The sequence below is a fragment of the Cotesia glomerata genome, linkage group LG6 (assembly GCF_020080835.1).
Source record: "Cotesia glomerata isolate CgM1 linkage group LG6, MPM_Cglom_v2.3, whole genome shotgun sequence".
NCBI classification, from domain to species: Eukaryota; Metazoa; Arthropoda; class Insecta; order Hymenoptera; family Braconidae; genus Cotesia; species Cotesia glomerata.
Genome location: NC_058163.1, coordinates 27427488 through 27454093, shown reverse-complemented (window position 1 = coordinate 27454093; position 26606 = coordinate 27427488). Strand labels below are relative to the sequence as shown.

Genomic DNA, 26606 nt, shown 5'->3' with positions numbered 1-26606 from the left:
ATAATTATTATAATACAGACTTATTATTACATACTCCCACGTTCTAATATTTTATTTAAATACAATACAAGTTTCTAACGGTGGTTATTTACAAACTCGAGTTTAAATATTTATATCTGAATTTTGTTTTTTTAAATAATTAGAGTTAGTAATTAACTAATGTCTTAATTTTTTACACGTCAAAGTCCACGCGAAATCAGTCGCCCTCCCGTCGGCAGACGGAGCTACCAAATGGAGGCTTTGATTATCTTTAAACCAAAATAATAATAATAAAAATTTATATATATATATGTATGTTAATCCACTGTATATGTAATATGTACATGTAATGGAACCACAAGTATATTGATATTAATTTAGATTAAAATATTACTCGAGCAGAAGACTGTCGAAGAAATTTATCGCAAGGGTGTAAAGTGAGGATTAAAAATTAGTGAATCAAGACATGCAAACGCAGACAAGGAGTACACTCAATTGTATCCATTGTGTTGTCAATCAATCCCGATTCACCGATTTCAATTGTCCTTTCCGCGATTACGATTATCCGAGTATCGCAAATTACGATAATAGTTACAACTCTCACTGTTGTTATCTATTTATTTTATATTATATATATTTTTATTTATATTTTCATATTTATAGGTATATGTAGATGTTGTAGAGGGCAAGTGGTAACTCTACAACTTGGACTGGAGCCATGATAAATAAAGAGTGCCTGGACATAATTTATTCAATTATTTGTTTTGTTATATTTACAGATTGATGTGTTTAAGGACCGGTTGTGTATGGCACGACTTTTTAATGGCACGGGAGATAACATGGGGAATGAGTATTATCTTAAATTTGGGTTTTATATTGTTTCTCAGGTGTGTGCTTCTAAGGTGACTTTTATTTTTTCTTGTCAATGTCTTTTGTCATTACAAAAAATTCATACGAGCCTGAAAATTAATTTTTAATGGATAAAATTAAAATTTTAGAATTTAAAATACAATTTAGAGGTTTGAGAAATTTTTTGAAGCTTAAATAATAATTTAAAAAGTCAAAAATTAAAATCAATCGACCATTAAAAGCACACCAACTTGCAAAACCCTTGATATATATTAATTAAATATGTATAAATTAAAAATAAAATAAAAATTGTTAGATATTGTAGGCTTTAACGCGGTGTACCGAGAGCCCCCCAGTGCTCGGGGGTGGGTCATGCGTAATGGGGGTAAGTGCCGAGATGAGGAGGCACGTGTCCCGACGCAGTGTGGTGCCCCGCGTAAAGATTCGCGCTTGGGCTGCTCCAGTAGCTGGAGGCCGACTGGAAAAGACCACCGGGGACCGAAACTGACACCGAAGCTGCCGGGGGAGGCATCAGATTGAGTTTCGCGTGCCCGTACCCCGACATAAAGAGCTCGCTCTGGTACTTGTACGCCGCGGGGTCCGCCGCCGCCGGTTGTGTCGCCGCAGCTAGTCCTTGGAAGTCAAACTTGTACGCGTACCTCTTGCCGTGCACCTTTGTCATTATGTTTTTGTCGTAGTAGTACCTGCAAATTAACCACCGACAATTTTTATTATTTTTTAAATTTATTTATTCAAGAAAATAAATAATTAATTCCAAGCTTTAACTACTCTGATAAAAAATTAGCTTGATTAAAAATGTAAAATACATTTTTTTATCAATTGTAGTAATAAAAAATTTGTTTTAAATAAATGATAAGACTGTGAAAAAAAAAAAAAATGAAAAATGTAATTGTTGTTACAAATCGTTAAAAATAAAATGATGAAGAGATTAAATGGAAATGAAATAGAGAATGAAAATACGTTATATAAATTTGCTCAATATATCTATATCGAATGATGGATAGGAATTATTGATAAAAGAGAGAGAGAGAGAATGGAAAGGAACGCGACGGGTGGGTAATCCAATCGGGGAAACTGATCGAAAAATAATAGCGCCTCCGCCTTCATACCGATCGCTCGGTTCATGTACGACAACATTTTGCCAAGGTATTTACTCCAGCAGCAACTGTTTCGTGATTGAAATTTGTCCCTTTCCAATCTAATTTTTAATAATCGTTAATGAAATTTTACTTTATTTTATTTACCGGGAACAAAATATGTCTGTGTATAAATTAGTGCGGAGAATTAAAGCGTTAATAGTTAATGGAAAGGGAATTGCAATTACCTGAGCGCTCGAGATAATTTGTCGTAATTCATGTTGGGTTTAGACTTGCGCTCGCCCCAGCGTCTCGCGACCTCGTCGGGATCGGTGAGCTTAAACTCCCCGTTTGTGCCCTCCCAGGTGATACACGCTGCGTTGCTCGAGTCTGACAGAAGTTCTAGAAGAAATTGCCAGAGCTGGATCTGCCCAGACCCCGAGGACGCCAGTCTGCTGCTCGTTGCGCCAAACATTTGATATGGATCTACATTTTAGAGTGAACAATATGTATGTGTGTTATTTAAATGTTGGTCTGCACAAATAAATATGTGACAAAGGAAAATTTTTAATTAATAATAAAAGTCATGGAAAATTGAAAACTATTGGTAAATTTTATTTTATAAATGATCCATTAATTGAATATTAAAAAATTATTAAGTCAATTTACAAATTAATTGAATGATTTGCTGGTGAAAAACGAGACTTAAATTGAGAAGGGTGTAAGCTTAAAGAGACTCGATCAAAAACCACATATTATAAAGTCTCTTGAAATACATGATCTACCTATTTATTATTTATTACACAGTTACACGGTTTAGCAAGTAGTCTGGATGGGAAGCGTGTAAGGGAGGCGAGAACACGAAAATACGAGTGGGAAAAAGGAGAGAATAAAAATGGAGAAATGCGTTGTTTCATTTCACTTTCAGTATCTGTTTTGTTCGTCTGTTAGGACGTTAGTTCTCTCGGTCGAGAGCTTTACAATGCGTCATCAGCGTCGCTTACTACCGTGGAGTTCATGAAGGACCCTAGAGCGACTTGTACAAAGGATATAATCGCAACCCCCACAATAGAACAGAGAGTTCGTTTGGATCATAATAATTTCAATTGAAAGAGAATTCGACAGAGAGAGAGAGAGAGAGATTAGTCCTACGCTAATGCACTCACAACTTCAGACCAATAATTGTTTTAACAATCACAATTACTATTATTATCATTATTATTTTATTACTGTTAAAGGGTGCTCGTAATTGTTGTTAATTTTTGACAAGACCGCCGAGAAAAATGAATAACTATAAGAAAAGAACAGTCGAATTTGTTGAGGATTCGGATCAACAATAATTGAGGGGAAAATTCATTCTCCACTACGGATATAGATAAAGATAAATCTGATGCTTTTATTTGGGTTGTAGTCGTTAATGGAGAGACGGACCAGACGTTATGTTTTTGTTGTGTAGAGGGAAAGTCGATCAGTAGCCACTAGCTGATCGAACGGTAATTCATTTACAAGGCAATAACGAGCGAACATGCTTCACGTACAACTTGTAGATTGCTGAGGGTAAAAGATCACAAAAATTTTTCTTTCTCTTTAATTTTATATTGATTAATTTTCCATGAATTTTATTTTTGCTAATAAATATTTTGTTCTCGAAACAAAAAGTACAATAAAAAAAAAAAAAAAACTCACCAGGTTGTCGTAGATGTGAATGTGTGTCAAGAGCAGATTTCGACAATCCGCCTCCATAGCCTAAAAATAAAAAATCCTTTTATAATATAATAAAATAAAAAATCAATAGACGGCTGACGAGAGGTCAAACAGTGTGTTGAGTCTTGAGTCCACTCGTTAGTGCCGTTTGTAAAAAATAGTCTGTAAATTTTCAGGAAAATGCGATAAAGGGCTCGGCAGGATCAAGAGCTAGAATTTCGGCCTAGCTCCACTGTCGAGGCGAGAGATGGAAGATGCGAGTTTAACCGCTCGAGCGTTAGAATCGGTTAGAGAGGATTTTCGTGTAGGCAAACAAACCTAGACCCTTCCCCCCTGGCCCCTAAACGAGGCACGTCTGTTCTATCTTTGCTTGACAGTACTAGTATACCAACTAGACTCTCCTCTACTCGATTAACCTCCTCTTTTCGTCTTCAGTTGGCTTTTATTTCACCGTTTTCACAGCAAATGTCGAGAAATAATTGCCGTTAAAAGCTTTTGCAAGCCAGCCCACTCATCAAATACCTACTTGTATTTATACTCTAATCTACTCGCATGTTGCGTTTTTTAACTCCTCGTTATTATTTATAATAATAATAATAATAATAATAATCAATCAATCAATTATAAGTGAATTTCTTTTTAATTTTTTGACGATTTGATTTGTCGAAATGACAGTAATAAAAATAAAATAACAAGCTGGAAATCCCAAGCGACATGAAATAACCCTACGGCATTGTCTGTTGTCACAGATGCTCCTTAAGTAGCAGTTGGTGTCGGCAGGTCAAACAATTGGATTGCTTGTTGATTGTCGCTATCACCATGAGGTCTCAGACCCGTCGAATAATTTATACAATTTATTAAATCTCTGGAATTCACCCCGAAGAATTTTTTAGCTTGAGGTCTGAATTCAAATGTGTAATCCAAAAAAATAAAGAAAGTAAAATTGACTCTGTCTGTAGACATGTAAGCAGGCATTGTCGGAGTATCTGGGCATTCACAAGCAATTACTCTAGGCGGGGTAATCCCGTTACGACACTAGAGCAATCCACCCCATGCACTCGTTACAACCACGTTTTCTCAGATATTCCCATTACATGTGGATGGATGTGTGGAGCCTTTACTCACCGAGCGACCGAGCATTAAATAAAAAATAAAATAAGAGCAAAGACAGAGGATCAAAGGAGCCTTTGCCACCGCCTTTATACATTTTATTTTTTATTTTACTTTACTTTACTTTACTTGGCTCTCTAGCTCCGTTCTCGCACTCTTCAGACGCTTTATACTTCCAACGCTGCTTATGCTACTTTCCTACTATTACAAAACACGCAACCCACCGAGCTGAGACTTGAGATCAAAATACTCTACTGTTTCAAGTTTTGTAGCTGTAAAAGCTGCGAGCTCGCTTATCACACATCCAACAGTTACATACAAGGACTGTGACTTAATCTTTTGTCGTTTTTCCAGACTTTAATGGCGAATTAAGTGTTGAGTATCTTTAAATTTTTGTGTTTTCAAGTTGTCTAATAACTCACTTTTGGTATACTGATAAAAAAATTTATTATAATTTTTTAGATAATTTTCCATAGAAAATTTAATTCTCTGTAAAAAAGGTCCTTATTATTATTATTATTATTTTAATCAGAATAAATTATCATGTTTATAAAAGACAATATATTAACTGATGATAAATATTCATTCGTAGTTAATAAATGTCATTATTTTTCAATCAATTTTCCTAAACAACACATGATAACAGACGATACCAAGTGATTAATAAATAACAGATGATAAAAAGCTCGGAGAGTTGATCGAAAGACATTAAGTAATAATAATTCCGTGCATAATAACATCATTACTGACTCAGAAGGAAACAATAATCTGGAGTATCTCCAGACGTGTATGAATCTAGTGCAGCGTGTGTGTATATACATAAAATAGTAATAGCTAATATATTCCATGAGGAGGCAAATAGAGATAGAGGTTGTAGCTGAGGCAGTCACGCACAAGCACTGAGCTGTGAGCTCTGTCCTCTGGTTTGTGGGTGTACTATCTAGCCCGAGCACATAAATTTTGCCCTCTTTCTCACTATTTTTCTCCATATATACATATACATAATCTATTCCGGTGTATGCACGCGAGGTTTGGCCAACCCTTATGCTAAACGCCCGGTGAGGTCAGCGGTGGCCAGGTGATAGTCGGTGGCGGGTAGCGTGACCCCGTGATTGTTCCGGCCGGGCAACTTTGATTTTATGCTAAATTTCGTGGATATTTTCCGACACTTTTTCCCTCATCCCTCAAGCTATTGTTGTGCTACACTACCGCCCGCTTCTATCGAAAAAAAAAAAAAACAATAGAGTTTAGAGGGAAATTTCGGTGAAAAATATAAATTTACCGGCGGAAAAAGAACAACAGAATAAAAGTCAAGTCAGAGCGTAGAAATCCCGTTGGAGTATTTAGAATTTAGAATGTAGAGTGTAGAGTGTAGAGTGTAATGTGTGTAGTGAATAAGAGTAGAGTAGAATAGAATAAGCGATATAATACTGTACTCTGTACTCTGTTGCTTCGAACAGTTCGGGGGAGTCCCGACCCGGTCGGCGATGCGTGAACGTGTCACGCATAGGCACGTGACCGTGTATGTACTACCGAAGACATAATATAAGCGGCGATAGACCCCCGCGGCGTGTATCCTACTTGTTCCTCTCTTTCACTCTTGCTCGGTTGAGTAGCCACCGCTAAACCGAGGACAGAGACCCTTTTTCCTTCTCATTCTCATTCTCATTCTCTGTCATTCCCGATACGATACGATACGATACTTGTGCGATAACTCTCCTTTCCCTTTATATCTATATCTATAAACATCTTTATAAAAATGTTGAAGCTGTTTCTCATGCGCCTCGGTTTATTTCCTCGTACCAATATGCTACACGCTTCGGCAATCACCGATCGAGCCTTTTCTCCTCTTGCTCGACTGTTTTTTTTCCTAACACGAGAGCAGTCACGAGTCAGAAGTCGTAAAAATAACAATGAGCTAATTATGTCATTTTTTGTCGGCAAATTTCGAGAATTGTTTCCCGATTTTATTCTTCATCAATTTTATATTAATTTATTATTCAGATTTATATTCACAGCCAAGTATATAGATTGTTAATAAACGAAAGTGTAAAAGCACTTGAGTAGGATATAAAAGCCAAATAAAGGAACACGTGATAAAAAATAATAAACCATCGTACAATTAACTTTTTAACAGGGGTCGTGATTCGTCTTTGGGCAGGCGCCCCTGCCCTGCACACTCACACTTTTTCCTTCCTTTAACATACGTGTTAATGTTTGGAGTAGTTATTAGCCAGGGTGTCAAGGTGAGGTGGGTTCCGATCAAAAGTCGACTAAAAGATAGTCACGCGATACAGTAGAGGCTACCCACTATCTACTACCCCTTACTTCTGATTTCAGGTCCTACAACAGCATAAACAGAACTGAGGTTATAACACACGCGTTATTGCTGGTAATTATCTTTACTGGCGTGCCCCTATTCCGCCGACTCAAAAATAACTTAAATCCATGCACGCTACCCTCATTGCTTTCTATTTCCTATTTTATGTTTAGATTTTTTAATAACAGAGATTCGATGTTTTGATTTTCTGTTAAAAAAAAAAACTTCAAATCTAGATCAAATTATTTATATTTGTAAAAAATGCTTACCGTAAGATGGACGGTGTGGCTTAATGTATATAGAATAATTGAAAAGAAATTTAGTATAGACCGGATAGCTCAAATGGTAGAGTAGCCAACATATATTCGGAAGGTTCTGGGTTCGAATCCCAGTCCGAGCTATTTAATAATTTTTTCTCGCATATTCTATAAACTCATATTAAGATGATCCTCTCTACATTCCTTTCTCAATCCTTTCCTACCAATATCCTGTTACGTGAATGTAGAACGCTTCACGTAATAATTACCGTAACTCCTACTCTTTCCCGCTTCACAGCATTATTTATATTTGTAACAAAATAACAAACCAAAGTACACTGAAAAAAAAAAAATTAACTTGATTCAAGAGAAAAATTCTTTAACCAAGAAAATAACTTTGAAGAGTTTAATTGTCTTCAATCAAAACGAAAAATTCTTTAATTAAATAAAATTTACTTAAACCAAGAAAACTTTCTTAGTTTAAGAATTTTTCTACTCAAATCAAGAAGATGCAATTCTTAAAAATTATTTACTTGATTCAAGTAAATTTTTTTTTCTGTGTACTGATGAGCAAAAACAAACTCTAAAATGATGAATTTCAAAAATATCCACTGTCATATTAGTCATATTAATCTGAATCTCAATATAATTAAAAACAAACCCTACACCCAATCAAAACTTTTCGTAGCAGCTGTCACAAAGCTTCTCCTCTTTCTCTTTCTTCGTTTATAATCACCGTTTGTAAATTGCTGAAGCGAACCGCAGGATATTAATGGTGTTTTGAAGTAAAAATTAAATCTCGGTGATAGTTTGAAGACACCTCTGTCCATGGCGGTGATATTCTGGTGGCCTGGGGCGGTTTATAACCTCGTTGGGCGTCGCGGTGGAAGACCAAAGGGATTCGGGTGCCAATGCAAAGATACCGTGTCAAAGGTCCTTTAGGAGGGTCGAAGGGGGAGAGTGGAAGAATAAGCAGAAGCAAAAGCCGTTTATAACTGCCCGCGGGCACGGCTCTGATCTTCGGATGATTGTCTCTGGTAGAGTCAGAGGTGAATTTCCGGTTTACTTGCACTCCTGCTGCTGGCACTGCTGCTGACTGAAGGTGTCTGTATATATAGAGCCCAAAGAGTATATATATCAGACACCCTGGGGCTGAGGACGACAAAGGGGCCGCGGTTGAACGCGCCACAAAGCGCCGGGACGCCCACGCCCTGTTTCGTATCTGCACCTACACGTTCTATTTTTATTTTACTTTTTTATTTTTTATTTTTTATTTTCACGGTCTATGAGCGCTCGCCGCTCCAGACAAGATATGAAAATGTTGAATGTGCGCGAAAATAGCCGACCATAGATCTAGTCCGCTCAACGGAGAACTGTCGGCAGATAAAGTTAAATAAAAGGTTCGTTTAAAGGACCAACTGAACCAAAGCGAGCCACTTTGAGGCTGATAAGCTTCAAGGTATAACGACGCCATCAGAATAAGAGCTAAGCTCTCACCCGAGGCAATTGTTATCGCTGAAATTCCTCTTTGCTATTAGTTTGCATGTTTTCGAGGACCGAAATGCTAAAACATCAGCCTTTTTACGATCTTCAGCAAGGTTTTAGTGAGTAATGGATTTTGAGTTTACTTACCCTGGCCGGGACCCGGTGAAGTGGCGTGACTCCAGCCACCTTTGTACGAACTGCTTGCATCTGAAAATTTTGTTCTTGTTAGATTTTTTACTAGGGAACTTTTAATATTAACCTCTCAAAATATTAGAATTGTTTCACGTGAGAGCTTTCAATTATTTTATCCACTTTTTAGCTTTGAGTATCAACACTAAAAAAATTATTATCAATAGTTTTTTAATTAAATTAATTTGAACTTTACTTGAATAAAATTTTTTTTCTATTGATTTAAAATGATTAAATTCTTCAAAATAACGTTTTGCCTTGAAGATTTTTTTTCTTTATTAAAAATTATTAATATTTTGTAATTATTGAGACTTAATTGTCCCACAAAACAAAATTAAAAATGAAATATTTCAATGTAAAAATGAATGAATCCCAAAGGAAGAATAATAAATAAGAAATAGTGAGTGTCTTAGCCGGCGGTGTGTTTGCGGACAGATATATTTTCATTTGGCAGTTATTGGCGCAAGCGACGGGGTCAAAGATTCGAAGGAGGGTTCCGTGTGTACAAATGTGCTTCTGGGGTGAGCAAGTCTACGTACACATTCGGTGGTCGCCAAACAAACCAGCTAGGCGACTGTATAACCGACCTTCGCCTCATCCAGCCACCACTGGCCTTTACTATACCCTGATTTTATTTGATAGCCTCCGTTAATGGCCTCGGGTCGAGTTAATGTAAGCGAGATGAATCCACGACCTGCTTACACTACACTACAACATTACTACATTACTACATTACTACATTACTAAATTTCAACAATTCTCCTAGGTTGTCATTCGAATCAAGGGTAAATATCTCTCAAGTGTTTATTCCATTCTTCTCAAAGCTTTTTTTTTCTTTTTTTCAACTAATAGATACCGCTATTTTGGGTATTTCATCCCTTAGTACTTTCAAATTATCATTAATGTTTTTCGCAATCTTTAATTCTTTACAATAATTATTTAAAAAAAATTTTTCATCATTTATTTTTATCCAAAAGTTAAATTATAATTTTTCAACAATAATTTCTTTATCAAAAATAAGTATTTAAAGGTAATTTTGATTTAAAATTAATCTAAAAATTGTTTAATATCAATTTTAATCAAAGTTTATGATAAAATTTTTGGGATAAAACAAAATTTCCAAAAATATAAAAAAATGAAATAAAAATTGATAACCTACCGGCAAAAAGCATGGATAAATTAGTAAAAGCAGTGGTCCTGGGGAGTTCAGCAGCAGTAGTTCCGGTGCTCTTGAGGTCGAGCATCTCGCCACCGGCGGATGGCACCTCCACCGCCCCCAGATGTCTCTTACACCGGGATAAGAACCGCGAAAACACAGTTACCCCTTAACTGTTAAGTAACTTGGAAACCGAACCAAAACTAACTGAACCACTGACTTGTCGTTAAATTAAAATAATCGACAACTCAAGTATAAAACCCATGTTAATGTTTATGTTATTGTTTTTATGAGAATAAACAAAGGTTGAACGGAGTGTCGAGAGTAGCCGAGTAAAAGTTCTAGTCCTCGGGCTTGAGCAAGAAGACGATCATCGTCGTGAACCTTACCGAGAAGCACTGGTGAGAAAAACAGACCGGTAGGAAGAGCCAGGATATCGCGTATGCATCGAACGTACCGCCTTCTTCGCCCTTTCGAGGAGCGGGGGTGAGTCTTTGCTGGGGTGAGTGTCAAGAGCCAGCTTTGGTGAGCTCCGGTGAGAATGTGAGAGTGTATTCCCGGCCACACACTGAGGTGGTTGTCCCGGTGGTTGTCGTGGGGCGGGCTCTTCCGCCACGAGTCTGCGCGCGGTGTCATAGTTCCGTCGGTGGTGTTAATGAGCCAGGATAGCGCCATCTCACCCGGGTAGTGCTCTTTACTCTCTTCTATCTTCTATTTCTATTCTCGTATAAATATATATATATATGTGTCAATGTATGTATGTGTGTTGTGAAAATGAGGTTGCGATGGCTGTGAGTTAAGATGTCTGAGGAAGAGAAGAACCTCGTCGTTGCTAGGCTCCCAAGCTACTATACTATCTATCTATCCGCCGACATCAAAACGACAGGTGGTGGGTTTAGTCTCTTTGCATCCTGCACCAGATCACACTGTGGGAGGATCTTGTTCAATGTTTGCTCGATTTCTTCCGGATCTTGGTGCCAACGCGGCTCATCAGGATCGTGCTAATATTAATACCTCAAAGAGAGTTCGGTTATGCCTCCAGCTAATATCTACTTGACTATTTTTATTTTTTAATATTGTACCTGATTGGTTGAGATAAAATAACTCGTTCTCTTTCCTCGTATATTTTACACTGAGAGAAAATTTTATTTAATAGTAATAAAAAAGTTTATTTGGACTTTAAAAGAAAACTTAGTTAATATTAATAAAATTATATTTCATATGAATAAAATTTTATTAGTATTTAATAAAATTTTATTAAATACTAATATATGTTTATTAAAATAACCACTAGCGTCGCTTTCATTTGCTGTCATTTATACGAATATTAAGTCATTAAAACAAATCTAAACTAAAAAAAAAAAAAATTAATATTCATCAATTAATTATAATATATTCAAAAATATTTTCACAGTAAAATCTTTTAATGAATATCTCAATGAATAAATAGTATAAAGATTTTTCAACGAGACATCCTAACCTAACTTACTTTTTTACTTGCCCTTCCCCTTCCCCTTTATTAGCCAAATAAACGTTTTATTAAATATTAAAAAAATTTTAAATTAAAAAAATTATTCTGTTCTTTTGTGAATAAAATTTTTTTAGAGCAATAGAAAAAATAAAATAAACTGACAAGAGAGCAGTCTAATAAATAAAAATAATTAATGGCCAAAAGGCAGTTAAAGCGATTGAAATGCCAAAAGGCTTACAGGTCACCGATGCCTGACTAGTGGCTCAACAAAGCATTACTCACGCTGAACAGAACCCCGTAGCCCGTTTTGGTTGAACAATCCGGGCCGTTCTCGTTCACGTCCGACATCCGGGCCTCTCCATATCATTTAGTATCGACTGTAGTACTATATACGATGATACATAATACAACTTCATAGCTGATACTCGGTACTCAATAATGAAACATACGTATCTAATACACATAGTGAGTTATCTTGATCTATCTTGGTCTACACATTGGAGACTCACACATCGGCCTATCCATCTATCAGTAGAGCCCCAGTATCAAATGTACGGCACGCGTTAGACACGCGACCGCGTACGCCCGGCGGCGCATTTAACGCGCGATCGCTCTCGAGTGTCCGCGTGCATGTCTGCCATCATCAGTCCTTATACTACTTGCAATTTTACTTGTACTTTTTCACTCACACTTTTGTATATAGGCTTTCAATCTCTGAATTTTACTGCGGGTAAATACAATAACCAATAACTCACTATTTATTTAAATGTTAATTATTTCTTCCAGAATCAAGGGAAAATTTTTACAGAAAGAATTATTTTTAAAAAAAATTTTTTTTATTTTATTCTCATCATATTTTTATAAAAAAATTATTAATATATTAATAGATTAAATTTAATGGAATTTTATGTTAAAAAATAATTTACTAAAAGTTAATTAAAGCTCATTAAATATTTAAAAATGCTTCTATCAATGTATGACAAAAAAGGCGAGACTTGTATAAAAAAATGGAGCTAATAGTTTAAACTGAAGTGGTAAAAGCGGTAGGTAATAAGTGGGTGCTCGGTACTGGGGGCTGTGGGCTCACTTCCTCGTCTCGAGTTAATTGGAAGCCGTTGGGTGGTTGCTGAATAAAGAATAGAGTTGAGACAAAGAAGTGAACAAAAATCTCGGATAAAGAAGAGATAAAGATGAGATTGAGGAAGAGGAAGAGGAACTGGAGAAGATTGTGGGTAAGAATGTTGTAATCGAAATTTCGCTTTGTCTCAATCCTAATAATAATAATAATAATAATAATAATAATGATTATTATTATGCTTTTTTTCGAGTGGGTTGTTGCTTTTACACATGCAGAACACAGAGTAGAATACATATAGAGTATATATGTATAGCTCGCAGTAAATCGTGGGTACTTACGAGTGGCTGTTGTGTAGGGTTGCGATTCGCGCACATTATCTTGAGATACGGCAGCGCTGTGAAAGGGATGGGATCGGGGAAGGAAAAGGGAGAAGGGAGAGATCATTGTGTGCCATGAAACATGACGGGCGGCTATTGTGTTGGAGACGCATAGCTCGGCTAGATACCAGAGACAAGTACCCAGATTTCTAGTGACTACCTCTTCTACTATATATACCCACTACTACACCTACTAGTCGCTACTAGTTACAGTGGTGAGTTCAGAATTGAGAGTTTGTCGGGTGTTATGTAGGGTGTATGACACTAGACCCACTGACAGACCGTAACACGATAAGAACCCACTTTGTTAACCGCCGCGAGGTCAAGATACTCATCTAACAGATAATAATAATACATTTTTTTTATACCGACAATCCAGGGATTACATGGGTATCCAGCTCGGCAATACCCACGCCCTTTTAAATCTGTTATTCGCTAACGAATCATTGTCCTTTTATTTTTTATTATCAATCATCAATGATTGTTATCTCTACTTTTTAACACGCTTTTGATTAATTGAATACTTTCTCACGTTTAATTTAATGCCAAATGATTTATGAAAATTTATTATTTTAAAATTAAATAAAAATGATTGATAATATATAATTAAATAAATTTAGTTTATTATTGAATAAAAATAAAAATAATGTTATTTATATTTTCGTTATCAAATAAAAAAAGTAAAGTAGAGGTTGAGTAAATAAGTAAGCATGCTGCAGCAAGTAAGTAAATTCTCCTTAAATCGAATTATCTTATTATATAGCCAGGATAGATATATAAATATAGCGAGGTTGGAATTTATAGAAGTTGAGCAAGGCATTTACAGAAGCGACAAGTAGCCCTTGGAGTTTAAAAACCCCCTTACCGGTTGGATATACTTATCGGGTATTCCTCGGGGTCTTTGCATAGCGTTTTAAATTCAACATTTGCAAACATGTTCCGGTGACATGTTTGCCCGCGTGTTAGCGGCAGATTCACAAAGCCACGTCCAACCCAAATTTCTTATCCACTTTAATTTTAAATAAAATAAAAAATAAGTATAGAAAAAATTTTTTAAATCAAAAGTAAAACGTTAAATAGTTACTCTGGGCTCTGGGGCTGCCAAATCTCATCCGACCATCAATTACGTCACGGAAGAACGGCTTCGTAGACTCAAACAAAGCTTTTTCTCAGCTCGAGGGATGACTCTTATCCAAATTTAAGTTCCTTTTAATCTTTATATTCATCCCCGCGTACTATTCTCGGGTCATATAATCTCAGTCCCTAATTATTAACGGATTTGCATATTTTTAAGTCATTAAATTACTTAAATTATCATCAACTTAATAATTTTATTCCTCTCATCAATTCAACCCCTTGCTAACTTTTTATTCTTTTTGTTAAATTAAATCTCAATTTGATAATAAATAAAACAGGAAAAATACCGCAAAAGATTAAAAATAAACAAATAATACAATAAATAAGCGAATAAATCTGGAAACGGAAAAAGAAAACGAGAATGGAAGAAAAATGAGGCGCGAGTGCGGAACGTAAAAAAATCGTGGGACAGTCCAAGGGAGAAATTGACGAAGAAAAATTAAGAGCAAAAAATAGCGATGAAAGCCAAGTCTAGAGAAGAGTAAAGAGTGATTTTAGGGGGTGGGAGGGAGGCATCCGCGCGCTCATTTCCTGGCTCGGAGCTGGTAACTCGCGAGATATTAATTCCGAGGGTGCCAGCCCGAAAACCGGCCGGGCTTGAAGAGGCTGCTCTGGGGGAGACGCCGGTAATGCCGACACTTGCTCTTGCAATAGAGAAACAGAGAAGTACTGATGAGACACAAGAGGGAACATTAGAGAAAGCCTACTCTAGCATACTACTCTACTGTACTGCACTGTCTATAGTCTACAGTGAATAGGGTGAGACGGAGGCGTTACAAATCAGAGATTAGCTGTAGTTAACTCGACTTGCGCACTCAAACAGTTAATCAATAAACGATTATTTACATCGGCCCGTCGACAAGTTTATCCCCGCACCCCTATAATATACACAGATCCACATATAAATTAAATATATATATATATATATATATATATATATATATATATATATATATATATATATATATATATACAGAGAGTTACCAGACTATTGTCTCACATCCAATATTCTTAACTCGATAAAATTTTTAAATAACTAAAAAATAAATCCTAAATTATAAACGGAAATATTTATCGAGCGGATTCTTTATTTGAGAAAGAGGAATATCCGATTTGGATCTCGATCTTCAATTAGAATTCCTCTGGGTCCGGCAGATTCGCCTGGTCCGTGGGGTTTAAACCCGTTCGAGGGAGGAAGGAAGGAAGCATGTAGGAAGATCCGCGGTTGCTGAGCGACCTGAGAGAGATACTAAACTGTTACTCTGCTGTATATGTTATAACTGCTGGCTGGCTTTCACACTAAACTTTGCCACCAAGCTCTTATGTGCACTCGTGGTAGATACGGGATTGTTGTAGTTGTAGTTGTGTATAGTTCCCTGTTCCTAGTTCTGTTCCTAGTTCGAGAAATAGTGGTGGAACTTGAGAAGCAGAATGTCGATGGGGCTGGGGGAGGAACACGACAAGGTGACGACGCTTGGCCGGGTGGTTGCGGTAGCACACGGAGATGGCGAGAGAAAGGGAAAGAGGTGCTCTGGATGACTGCCGGCGAACCGTCGTCATGGCGACACATCGATCAGCCGACGAAAGCGCCGCTCTTCTGGTATTATATCGTGGATGCCGGTACACCCCGCCCGAGCAAAGCAAGCTCGAGACATAACAGACTACGCAAAAGCCTAAACTAAAAACTTAGGATGTAATTAGTTGTCAGATTTAAGATTAATAATTTGCTAGAGCTTGCGAGTTAAATAAAAATTTTCATTTTATTCTTTAGAAAAATAATAATTTTGAATAAATTACTGAATTTAAATTTTAAATAAAAATTAAATAGAATGCTGGTGTAAATTTTTATAAACTGATCTGTTGAAAAAATTACAATAAGCTCGCGATCTTTTAAATCGATCGGAAAGAAAAAGCTCACCCTAAAGCTAAAGCACGAGTGAATGCCACTGATTGTCATTCTACGTCTCGGCTACCTCTCAGTCCCTTCCACACGCCAGAGAGTTATCGGTCTCTCTTTTTCTCGTTCTCTTTCCGAGCCCGTGACAGCACAGGGTTCTTTTCCCTCTCGCCCACTCCACGATAATGATGGCAATCAGCCCCTCAGAAAGGATTTCAGGAAATTCTCTCGCCTTTTTGTCGGCAGCCGGGGCGGCAGCGGACGCCACAAACACCGGTCTTTTTTTTTCACCCCCTCCACCCTCTTCTGTCGCACAATGTGCTCTACTGTAGAGAAAACTACTAGCCACTATCCAGCATCCGAGCGATCTTATTTTCGAGCCTCCACAAATCTAACCTCTTTCTTTATTTTTTTTATTTTTCACATTTCGATTCTTTTTTTTTTTTTTTTTTTTATCTTGTAATTTTTTTTCAGAGCTTTTACCACTTCTATGCCCGATATCTTCAATACTCTACACTGTACTACACAACTCACTGGCTCTTTTGTAAATTCCAAAGGCAGTTAGTGATCGCTTATGCCCTAAAATATCTTACTTTCACTCAATTTTAAACTTTTTCATTTACTTTTCGCTCGATCAAAAGCTTTTTTTTTTCTTTATTATTTAATCAAGGTTGAAAATTAATTAAAACTTTTTTTATAATAAAACACTGATAGAAGGATTTGTTTATAGTTAAAAATATTTGTTAATATTTTAACAAATCATTTATTAGAAGCCATTTTTTAATCCTTAACAAATATTTCTTAGTATTTAAAAAGATTTATTTATTTCTTAGTATTTAAAAAGAAATATTTATTTAATACTAAAAAGTGGTCTCTAATAAATAATTTGTTAACTATTAACAAATATTATTTAATACAAATAAATCGTAATATCAGTGAAAATTAAAATTTTTTATTATTATTATTATTATTTTTGTAACTTAAAAAAATAAATTTAAGAAGAATTTATCCAGTAATTGAAATTTCAGTATTAAAAGATAAATAATTATTTATAAATCCATGTAATATATTGTATTGGATTTGATGGAATACAATTGTATTCATCAGCAACTCAATTAACATCTCGGTGGCTGTGGTAGTTCTCATCCCCCAGCAACGGACAATTAATTTCCTGGGCTTTGAGCTTTTGCTGGTACACGAGTATTGGCTAAAACACACACCCATATGTAGAGAGATCCAACACACAAGTCTGGCCTTAACCTAATCAGACTAGTTCACCCGTTAGTTAATCCGTGTGTTCGCGTCTATCAATAAATGTATCTGTTATCTCCTATTTCATATCTGCAATCTCATATCTCATACATATCGACAGTTGTAAATAGTATTTATTTATCCTATAAATCAAAAAGCATCGAGTGGTAGTCAGACAGGCATCAAGGCATCAAGGCGTGACTCGTATCTTTAGCCCCATGATCTGTTGCTCAACAATATTGACAACGAGCCAAGAAACCCCAGCCCTCTGCTCTGGCTGTGTGTCGGTGATACTGATAATGATAATATGTGGAGAATTTTTATACCAGTAAAAGACTCACTCCCACTAGCGACACTACCGATACAACACACTTAACGTATAATCAGAATATATCTGATCGATCATGGTATTTTTATTTGTTGTTATACATCAGGGATAGAGCATAGAGCGTACTCACCACGTCACGGAGTTACTTATTCATTGACGGAACATTTAACACACACGATAACGCATGATTAACCGGGTAATGACTTTCTCTCGTTTGAACCCTCTTTTTTTCGTTCGGCCCCTTCCCCCTCGTCTGCTCGCCTTCTATGTATAACAATATAACCAACTAGACGTCGCTTGCTGGCCATTATGACTTATAAGTTATAGTTATAACTGAGGAGCGTGCCTGTCAATAGCTACTTTTCCTTTTTCTGCCCAGTCACCGAACATTTCAAAATTAATTGTCTGATTAATCTTAATATTTACTTCTATTATCGAGCAGCCTATTTTTTACTCTCTCTCACATCATTAATAACTCCAATAAAAAAATTTCATTGTTTATTATTACTACTCTTATCATTATTAGGGGATGTTTATAAAATCTAATTATATTTACTGACAAGTTAAAGTATAAATGACTGTCAGAATTTTTTTTGTAAATAACAAGCTAATATTCCACAAGTCTGCCGATTATAATTAGAGTATAAAATTGCTCTTACATGAATCTAAATTTTTATTTAAAAAAAAATCTAAAAGTTACATGATATATCACCACTGTTTTAAGATTTTAGCTTGATAAATAAAACTTTACCGCCATCTGTCAACAGAGTGATGAATCAAAAGCACAAGGGAAGTTTCATCCCCTTGGAACTTGGTGGGTTATTGATCTAGAGTTCTCGTCACGACCCACAAACCATCACCGTGGCCTTCCTAACCGATTACTGCTAACAACCGTCCTTTCATTTCCTTCAGCAATATCAAAAATAATGATTTAAAGAAAAAATAAAAATAATTATTATCACTATATCTATAAATCCAGAGACTTATAATGAAAGTAAGCAGATAAATTTTTAAAAGTCACAATTTTTACGAGAAAATTAATCACCAAGGTGACTGTAGATTTTTTTTTAATTTTATATAAATGCTACTGTGGTGCGAGTTAAAGTTGAGCTTAGTCACTCTCAAAAAGTAAACAACTGACAATAAGTATAAATATAAATTAAGCGCGGTGTTAAAATGAGTGATGGTTTGAAAAAAGGAAAAATTGGAGGAAGCGTTCACTCCCCCGCGAGACAAAAGGCCTTGGGCGAAAAAAAAAAAATAAAAGGATCGAAGATAGCTTAAGTTCTCGTCAGACGTTGGCGTCCCTTGGCATTCGCGCGTGGCTTTGTGAGACGCGTAATAATTGCGCGGGAGGGTACGGATCGAATTGCACGTGGTGAACAAGGAATAGGGAACAAGGGTGGAAAAAAAAAAAAAAAAAAAAAAAAGGGAATGACAGTGGTCTGAATAGAGAGGACTGATGTGTAGCGAGATGGGACGAAGATAGGGACAAGAGAGTGAAGCACGCGCCGGAAGCGGAACCGAGAGTCGTGTGTCCCAGCCGTTCCCGGGCGGAACTATAATGATTAGTCACGGGGCTTGCAATGAGCCAAGTTCCAGGCTCTTATACTGCCAGAAACCCTGGATGGTTGAGGGTTATACCCGTTAGTTTCTTTCACTGAAAACTACACTCGTTACTCAATGTTACCACGTACAGATAAAGAGAATCAGAATGAGAATATGAGAAAAAGAGGGTAGAGCTGGTATCGTGAGACAGAGAAATAAAGTTTTATACTTGGGCTCGGGCAAAAAATAATGATGGAACTACTGGTTGATGATACTGCTTGGATTTTATTCGAATTGGAGCTCTAATGTTCTGCTGGGCTATGAATTATCTGGGTGGAATGGACGAGGGGATGATATGATGATATGATGTCTTGTTTAGTACCAGGCATTCAATCATTGCGGTCACGGTACATGGAATTTTATTTTTAAAGTCAACATTCATTCAAATCATCTCTATTCTTTTTTTTTTCCACTTCGATTAATGATACTTATCTTTTATTGGCAATTTTTGACTATGCATGATTGTTATATTTTATTTTATTGAAACAATTATTATATTATTAATTAATAAAGATAAAAAAAATTAAAACTTTTGATTAAAATTGGTACTAAAAAATTTTTAGGATAATTTTTAATCAAAATTGCCTTTAAATATTTATTTTTATTCAATTATGTTATTGCTATTATTTTATTAATACTATTAATAGTAAATTTTTAATTAAAATTATTTTGAATAAAAAAATAAATATAATATTTATATTTATTAATAAGGGTGTTTCAGCAAAAAAATAAATAAGAATTATAAAAAAGAATCTTGGAGCATAAAAGATATGATGATTTTAGCGTTGAGCGAGGGGAAGACGGTTCCGGTGCGTTTACCATGATAGTTGGTAGTACGCCGAGAGTGAAACGGAAACGAAGGGGCGCGCGAGAAGGTCGCGAAAAAAGGGAGTAGAGACTACAAGAGTCGTCTTACTCACAACTACATTGAGTATCAGTGAGGCCATTACTCGTGGTGGGTATTGATGACACTACCACCGGTAAGGGAGCATCCGAGGACTAAGGGTCTCTGGTCTCTGGTCTCTGGTCTCTGGTCTCTGGTCTTGGGGTCGAGCCACGTCCCCGTAACCCCCGGGTTAACCGATACCGGCAATTATCAACGCGTCCTGGTCACCCTATACACTCTATACACTTTTACTTTTACTTTAGCAAGACTTAGACTTCCCAGCCCATTATTTTTCTATTATACTTTATTTACTCCCTCATTTTTTAGATTTTCTCTATTAAAATTATAATTTATAATTTGTTAAAATAATTATAATTTTAAACAAAAATAAAGTTATTTAATTTATTCACAAGAACAAAAATTAGCGAGAATGGATCGTGGGACAGACGGACTTCCTTAGTCATAATCATAACAGCTTAATTGCGTTTATTGAATTAGTGTCTAAATAAACCGACAATCTCAAGCTGATTTTTAAATTCCGAGTGTAATGACTCCGTGAGCTCTACGCTTTATTTAATTTATTAAATGATTCTCTTGACAACCGCGATCATGACCGCGGTCCATTAACAACCTAAACAATTATAAAATTAAATTTGATGTATAGTTTTTATTTTTCGTTTGAAATTTACACTGAGAAAAAAATAAACTTGATTCAAAAAGAAAAAATCTTTAATTAATATTATTTTTATCATTTTAAATCAAGTGAATTCTTCAATTAAATAAAATTCACTTGACTTGAAAATTTTTCTTGTTAATTCAATTCAAAAAAAATTCAACTTGATTTTTTTATTAATTTATTCTTGTAATTATATTCTTTAATAAAGATCGAATAAATTAACGATAACAAAATATTTATAGAATAAAAAGAAAAATATAAAATTAGTTTGGGCTTTACATTGTTAAAGAAAATTAGCTCCGTGTCTTTATTAATCCGTAATAATTTCTCGAGACAAAAATTTATCTTATGAAAAAAATTCTCACTCAAAAATTTCTTGACTTAAAAAAATTATCCTAGCATGTTATTAAATATTAAATCTGTTGATAGTAAAATAACAAACTAAATTCAATAAAATTTAATAGGATGTAAACCGCGTACCTGACCTACTTATTTGTAGAATAAGTAACGTCTTCAATTAAACCGTCAGTTGTTAATAATAAAACAGTTCCTTTTCCTGGCGTACAAATTCAAATAAAATTTAACTGGCCGTATAAATTGATCGAGTGTCAAAATGAGCTTCTTTGTTAATAGTTATTGCTAAAAAATGATACTGCCGCTGCTGTTAAGTACCTACCGAGTGCTTAAGATAAGAAGTCAAGGTGGTCTCTGAATGTGTGTGTGTGTGTGTAAAAGAAATAGCGATGAGAGGAGATGTGTGAGAGGATGAAGATGGTGGTGGTGAAGTTGAAGGGAGCATATATCCGGGATTGAGAGGGTAGTTCCGCGGGGCGGTCGGTTGTCATGGATACAGAAGCGGCTAACCCCTGAAACCACTCCCCATCTCTTATCGCTCTATACACGGGTATCCGTATCCCGGGTGCTGTGTTCTGTATAGAGATGCTGAATGCTGGTGGTACTGGGATGACTGTATATATACACAGACGCGGTGGCCGCCATCATCGACCCGTACCGCCACCAGCATCACCATCACTATCACCATCTTGCCATAATCACCCACTACACAGATATAACTATGTACATAACTGTTATTACGGGCAAATGCGAGTACCAATGAGAATGAGGATGACGAGCCATCGGATTATTGTTCCCATCTACGTACGTGCAAGGACTCCTATACTCTATGTTATAGACAACGATCCTGTTGTTTGTTTATTTGTTATTCTCTGCATCTATGTATCTCTGTTAAATGATGTGACGTTTCATGAGAATTATCGCTGTTTAGGTAGTCAGATTAAAATTTGATTAATTTCATAGATATCATTCGCACTCGCCACTCGAATATTCGTCCGAATATTTTCAATTACATGCACTGATAAAAGAATTCGTTTATATTATTAGTTAAAAATATTTGTTAATATTTAACAAATCATTTATTAGAGGCCATTTTTTAGTCCTTAATAAATATTTAAAAAGATTTATTAATATTTAATAAATTAATATCAGATATATTAAATAAAAACAAATCATTTTAAATACTAAAAAATATTTATTTAATACTAAAAAGTGGTTTCTAATAAATGATTTGTTAACTATTAAAAAATATTTTTTGGTACAAATAAATCCTTCTATCAGTGTGCAACGTTGCTTTTTAAAAATTTCATTAAAATGTATAAAAAATTTTATACTGTAAATAAAACATTCTAGAGTTTAAATTTTAGAGTATAAAAAAAAAATTGATTAATTGTAGACTATGAAAAATTTATTATCTCACAGGTGTAGTCTAAATATTGTAAACGGTCGACTGATAAAACTGACAATTCTAATCAAATATTAAACTTGTTTCGCGAATGAATTTTCCAGCAAAGAGACTATTGACTTTTGATAAATTAAAATAGTGATATTAAAAATAAATCGTCTGAAGATTGAAGTATCGTCCGAATCGAAAAAAAAAAAGAAAAATGAGTAAAAGCTCCCAATAAAATAAAAGTAAAGTGTTCCAAAGGAATAACCATAAACCGCGAATTTAAATGTCTGTTTTTGAAGGCGCATAAATATAAAGAGTTTCTCTCCTCTTCTCGCCCTTAAAACACCGAACGGGTACTGTACGCGATGAATCTGAATCCCGAATATCGGCAACAGCACGGTCACAGTGGACTGCCCGCGAAACCGTCCAACCGAGACAAACTTTTCGTAGTCATCGATAAATTTTGTCAGCAGCGACTAGGTAGCGACAGGATATTGGCGCGGGTTTAAGGTTCCCGGTTAGTAGTTGCTCGTTCCCAGTTCATATACATGTAATATACATACATAGGTATATATACACTCTTACATACACGTACCAGAGTTGTGCTTCTACAGAGATCCATACATTTATACGTATCGTGTAGTACCGGTAGCAGTAACGTCGGCCAGATAACGTGATTTACGTCCTCGGGATAATTAATGTCCTTGTGTGTTTTCTCCTGGTTCTACAAAATCTACAAGACTCTATAGATATATACATTTAACAGTTCACAACTCCCGGGAGGGGAAGGCGGAGACCTGTCGTGAGAATATTTAAAAAACGGTAAAAAAAAAAAAAAACGGTAAAAAAAAAAAAAAAAAAAAAAACAATCGGAAATCGACGAGCATTTACCGGCAAGTGCGACACTTTTCCTACTGCCAATTTTTTATCCCAATGTCCGCAATCGTTTCATAAAAATGACAAATAATCTTTTGTAGTTTTATTATTAACTACCATTAACATCTGTCGATTTCATTTTTATCTTTATTTTAGAGTGATAAAAAAATTTCATTGATTTAAAAGAAAAATTTCTAACTAGAAATTTTAAAATAAAATTTTGATGCAATAATTTTTGTAAAATAAAAAATGCCTAATTTTATTTTATAAAAATAAACTCACCAGTGATGGTGGCAGTGGGCGAAATAGTAGACGGATTGACACGTGGAGGCGGTGAAAAAGCTCCAGCAAGGTATCCACCGCGATCCGCGAGTGCCTGCTTGGCCTTCTCGACGCTCTGCTTAAGCTGCTGAAAGGTGCTCCCGCAGGCGAGTCCTCTGTACGGCCAGTTTTCCTGCTTAACTCCTGGCGACGCGACACTCACTCCGGTGGCTGTTGAACCCGTAGTTCCTGAGGCACCCTTCAAGTCCAGCGCCCCCGAGTACGAACAGCTACCGCTGTCGTACATCACCAAAATTCCCCTAGATAGTTACAGTTTTTATTTTCATTAATTAATTACCAACAACAACAACAACAATAACAACAAAAAAATCTAAACAATTATTATTAAAACAATAATACCGTTTTTCCTCGATATCATCGTTATCACAATTCTCATTCGTTTATTTATCAGACATAATGATAATAACAATAATAAACTCTGTCACTTTGAGAGTCACAGCACAAGTACGAATAAAATAATTTAAAATAAAATCACAATGAATAGTTTTGTGTCCCCGAAGATGACCAGAGAGTCTTTGGTCCTTTCGGAGCGAGTATTAAAGAATAAGGTATCGCTGGAGATAAGAGCGGAATAGGAGTAGAGCCTAGGCAGGTTGTCTCGCGCAACTGCGGGCGTCGTGGCCAGCAAATTGCCTGCTTCCGGGCCTCATTACATCACTCTGTTACTCTGTTACTCTGTTAACGCTCGCCGGAAACCCCTCTGCTACCTCCTCTAAGCATACACGCGTACGTATGATGCGACCAGAGAAATAAAATGACAAGTCACAGTACATAACAGTCGACTCTCGTTCTCGTTCTCGTTCTCGTTCTCGTTCCTTCGTACGTACTCAATACTTAATACTGCTTCATGCACTCACACACTCAAACATCCTCACATATGACACGACATTAAACATAAAGCATGTACTTAGTTGTATAAATATCTACGGCACATTTGTTACCCACACACCTATCCAAAGTGCTCACCACGTCCGTGTGTATGTCTCTGTCGTTAAACAGTTGTATTGGTACCGTTGTATATTATTGTATATTGTATATTGTACAGTACGCACCCATTTACATTTACATGATACACGTTTAAATACTAACGATCATATAGAATATATATAATATAGATTCACTGCAGACGATAGATGATAGACTAAGGTACTCCTATCCACTGATTGCAGATTAAAAGCTCCAGTCTACTCACGCGATAAAAATTCGCGGGGATAAGTGAATTTAAATTTATACTTGGAGAATGTTGAAAAGAGGGTGAGGATGCTCACTCGGTATTTGACCCTCGAGGTCGATGTGTCTTTTTATGCATGAGGAACGGCGCGAACCCCCGCGGATGCTGACCGTTACCGGGTAACTTTGACCCTCGCCTACATAAAACGAGAATTATTTTTTAGCGTCGCTGCTGAGGGAAAACAGGATGTTGGAGCGATTTCACTCAGATCAAATGATTTTTACGAAAATTTATTTTCTTATCCTTCGATAAGTTACTTTTTTATTTTTCGTTTTCAAAGTTTTTATTTTTTTTATCAACAATTTTCATTATAGAATTTTTATATCTTTTTCAAAGATATTTATATTTTTAAATTAATTATTAACTGTTAATTTAATTCAAGAACAAATATTTTAAAGAAGAAAAATTTTTAATTAAATCAAAAAATTATTCTTTTATTACATGAATTTTGCTTTTAATTTTAATGTCATGAATAATTTGTAATGTTCCTGTAATTTGTAGTTTGAAATAAATTTTAAAATTAATTTAAAAATCATTTAATAAAAACTTGATGCTTTATAATAAATATACGATAATAAATAAAAAATAGAAGGAATAAATTAAAACTCACCGTCAATACGGGGTGTCACTTGTAGTAAATCCAGCCCGCGTACTCAGTAACAAAGCCTCAGTTTCTGGATAAAACCCAACAAAAAGTTATCACCCAGGTACCTAAAAAAAGGATTGTTGGAACAACAAACAAAAAAAACACAATGATCACACCGCGAGCACAAAGAGACGTCTGTTGTCACACGTACCGAGTACTACGATCAGTATATTTGGTGGTAGGTGATACATATAAGCAAAGACACACGTCAGGACTTGTCACTTTACTACCGCTTAATAATAATGGAGTGAGTAGACGTAGCGTGACGTTTCGACGAGGACGTGGTGTGCGATGGTTGACGGTTGATGGTTGATGGTACTCGGTGGATCCTGGACACGACGGAACGATGGCGTGGTCCTGGTTCGCCTCTACTCCAATCTCGTGTTCTACAAAACGGTGAGCCTCTCGGGGGTGAGATGATGATGTTAGCAAGCGTGGACCGGCCGAGCGAGGACGGACGCACATTTGGCAGCGTCGTTATCACTCGCGGTCCGACGATTGGCTGTATCGGAGCCTGCGCGCCCCAGCAGACAAAATACCAGTTCTCAGGTTCTCCCTCCTCGATTTTCCACCCCCGAGCCCCGGCTCCAGCCCCGCGTCCCCCAAACTAACCACCGACTTCAAATCATTTCGGATCATGGATCATGGATCATGGATCAGCCTTGCAATTACCAACCAGAAATTAATTAAGTTTTTCATTCGGTCTAAAGTAATTATTTAGTTTGATCCGGGCTCAAGGAAACTTACTTGACGCTGTCCATCGGAAGGAACGCTCCGCTGACCAATAGCTGACAACCATTGATTATTTTCTCCGGAAAAACTCTATAGGGTGTCTACGTTACTCCAGATTCATAAAACTCTCATTGATATTATTTTTTTAATAATTTTAATTCACATTTTTATAAATTT

The 26606-nt window shown here is 36.0% G+C and overlaps 1 protein-coding gene across 3 annotated transcripts; it reads right to left on the bottom strand.

Moving 5' to 3' along the window:
• Positions 1-994: 994 nt before the first annotated feature.
• Positions 995-26191, bottom strand: LOC123266709 (transcriptional regulator ERG homolog). Of its 3 annotated transcripts, XM_044731088.1 has the most exons (7): positions 25849-26191; positions 25662-25762; positions 23761-24059; positions 8949-9008; positions 3612-3671; positions 2174-2411; positions 995-1532 (listed from the first exon to the last, which is right to left on the bottom strand). In XM_044731088.1, the coding sequence occupies exons 3-7, from the start codon at positions 24044-24046 to the stop codon at positions 1199-1201; spliced, it is 978 nt and encodes a 325-aa protein (XP_044587023.1). In that variant the 5' UTR covers positions 24047-24059; positions 25662-25762; positions 25849-26191; the 3' UTR covers positions 995-1198. The 3 variants fall into 3 exon arrangements, with proteins under 3 accessions (XP_044587023.1, XP_044587024.1, XP_044587022.1); XM_044731089.1 differs by having other exon boundaries at positions 25662-26191; XM_044731087.1 differs by lacking the exons at positions 25662-25762; positions 25849-26191 and adding an exon at positions 24160-24545.
• Positions 26192-26606: the final 415 nt, after the last annotated feature.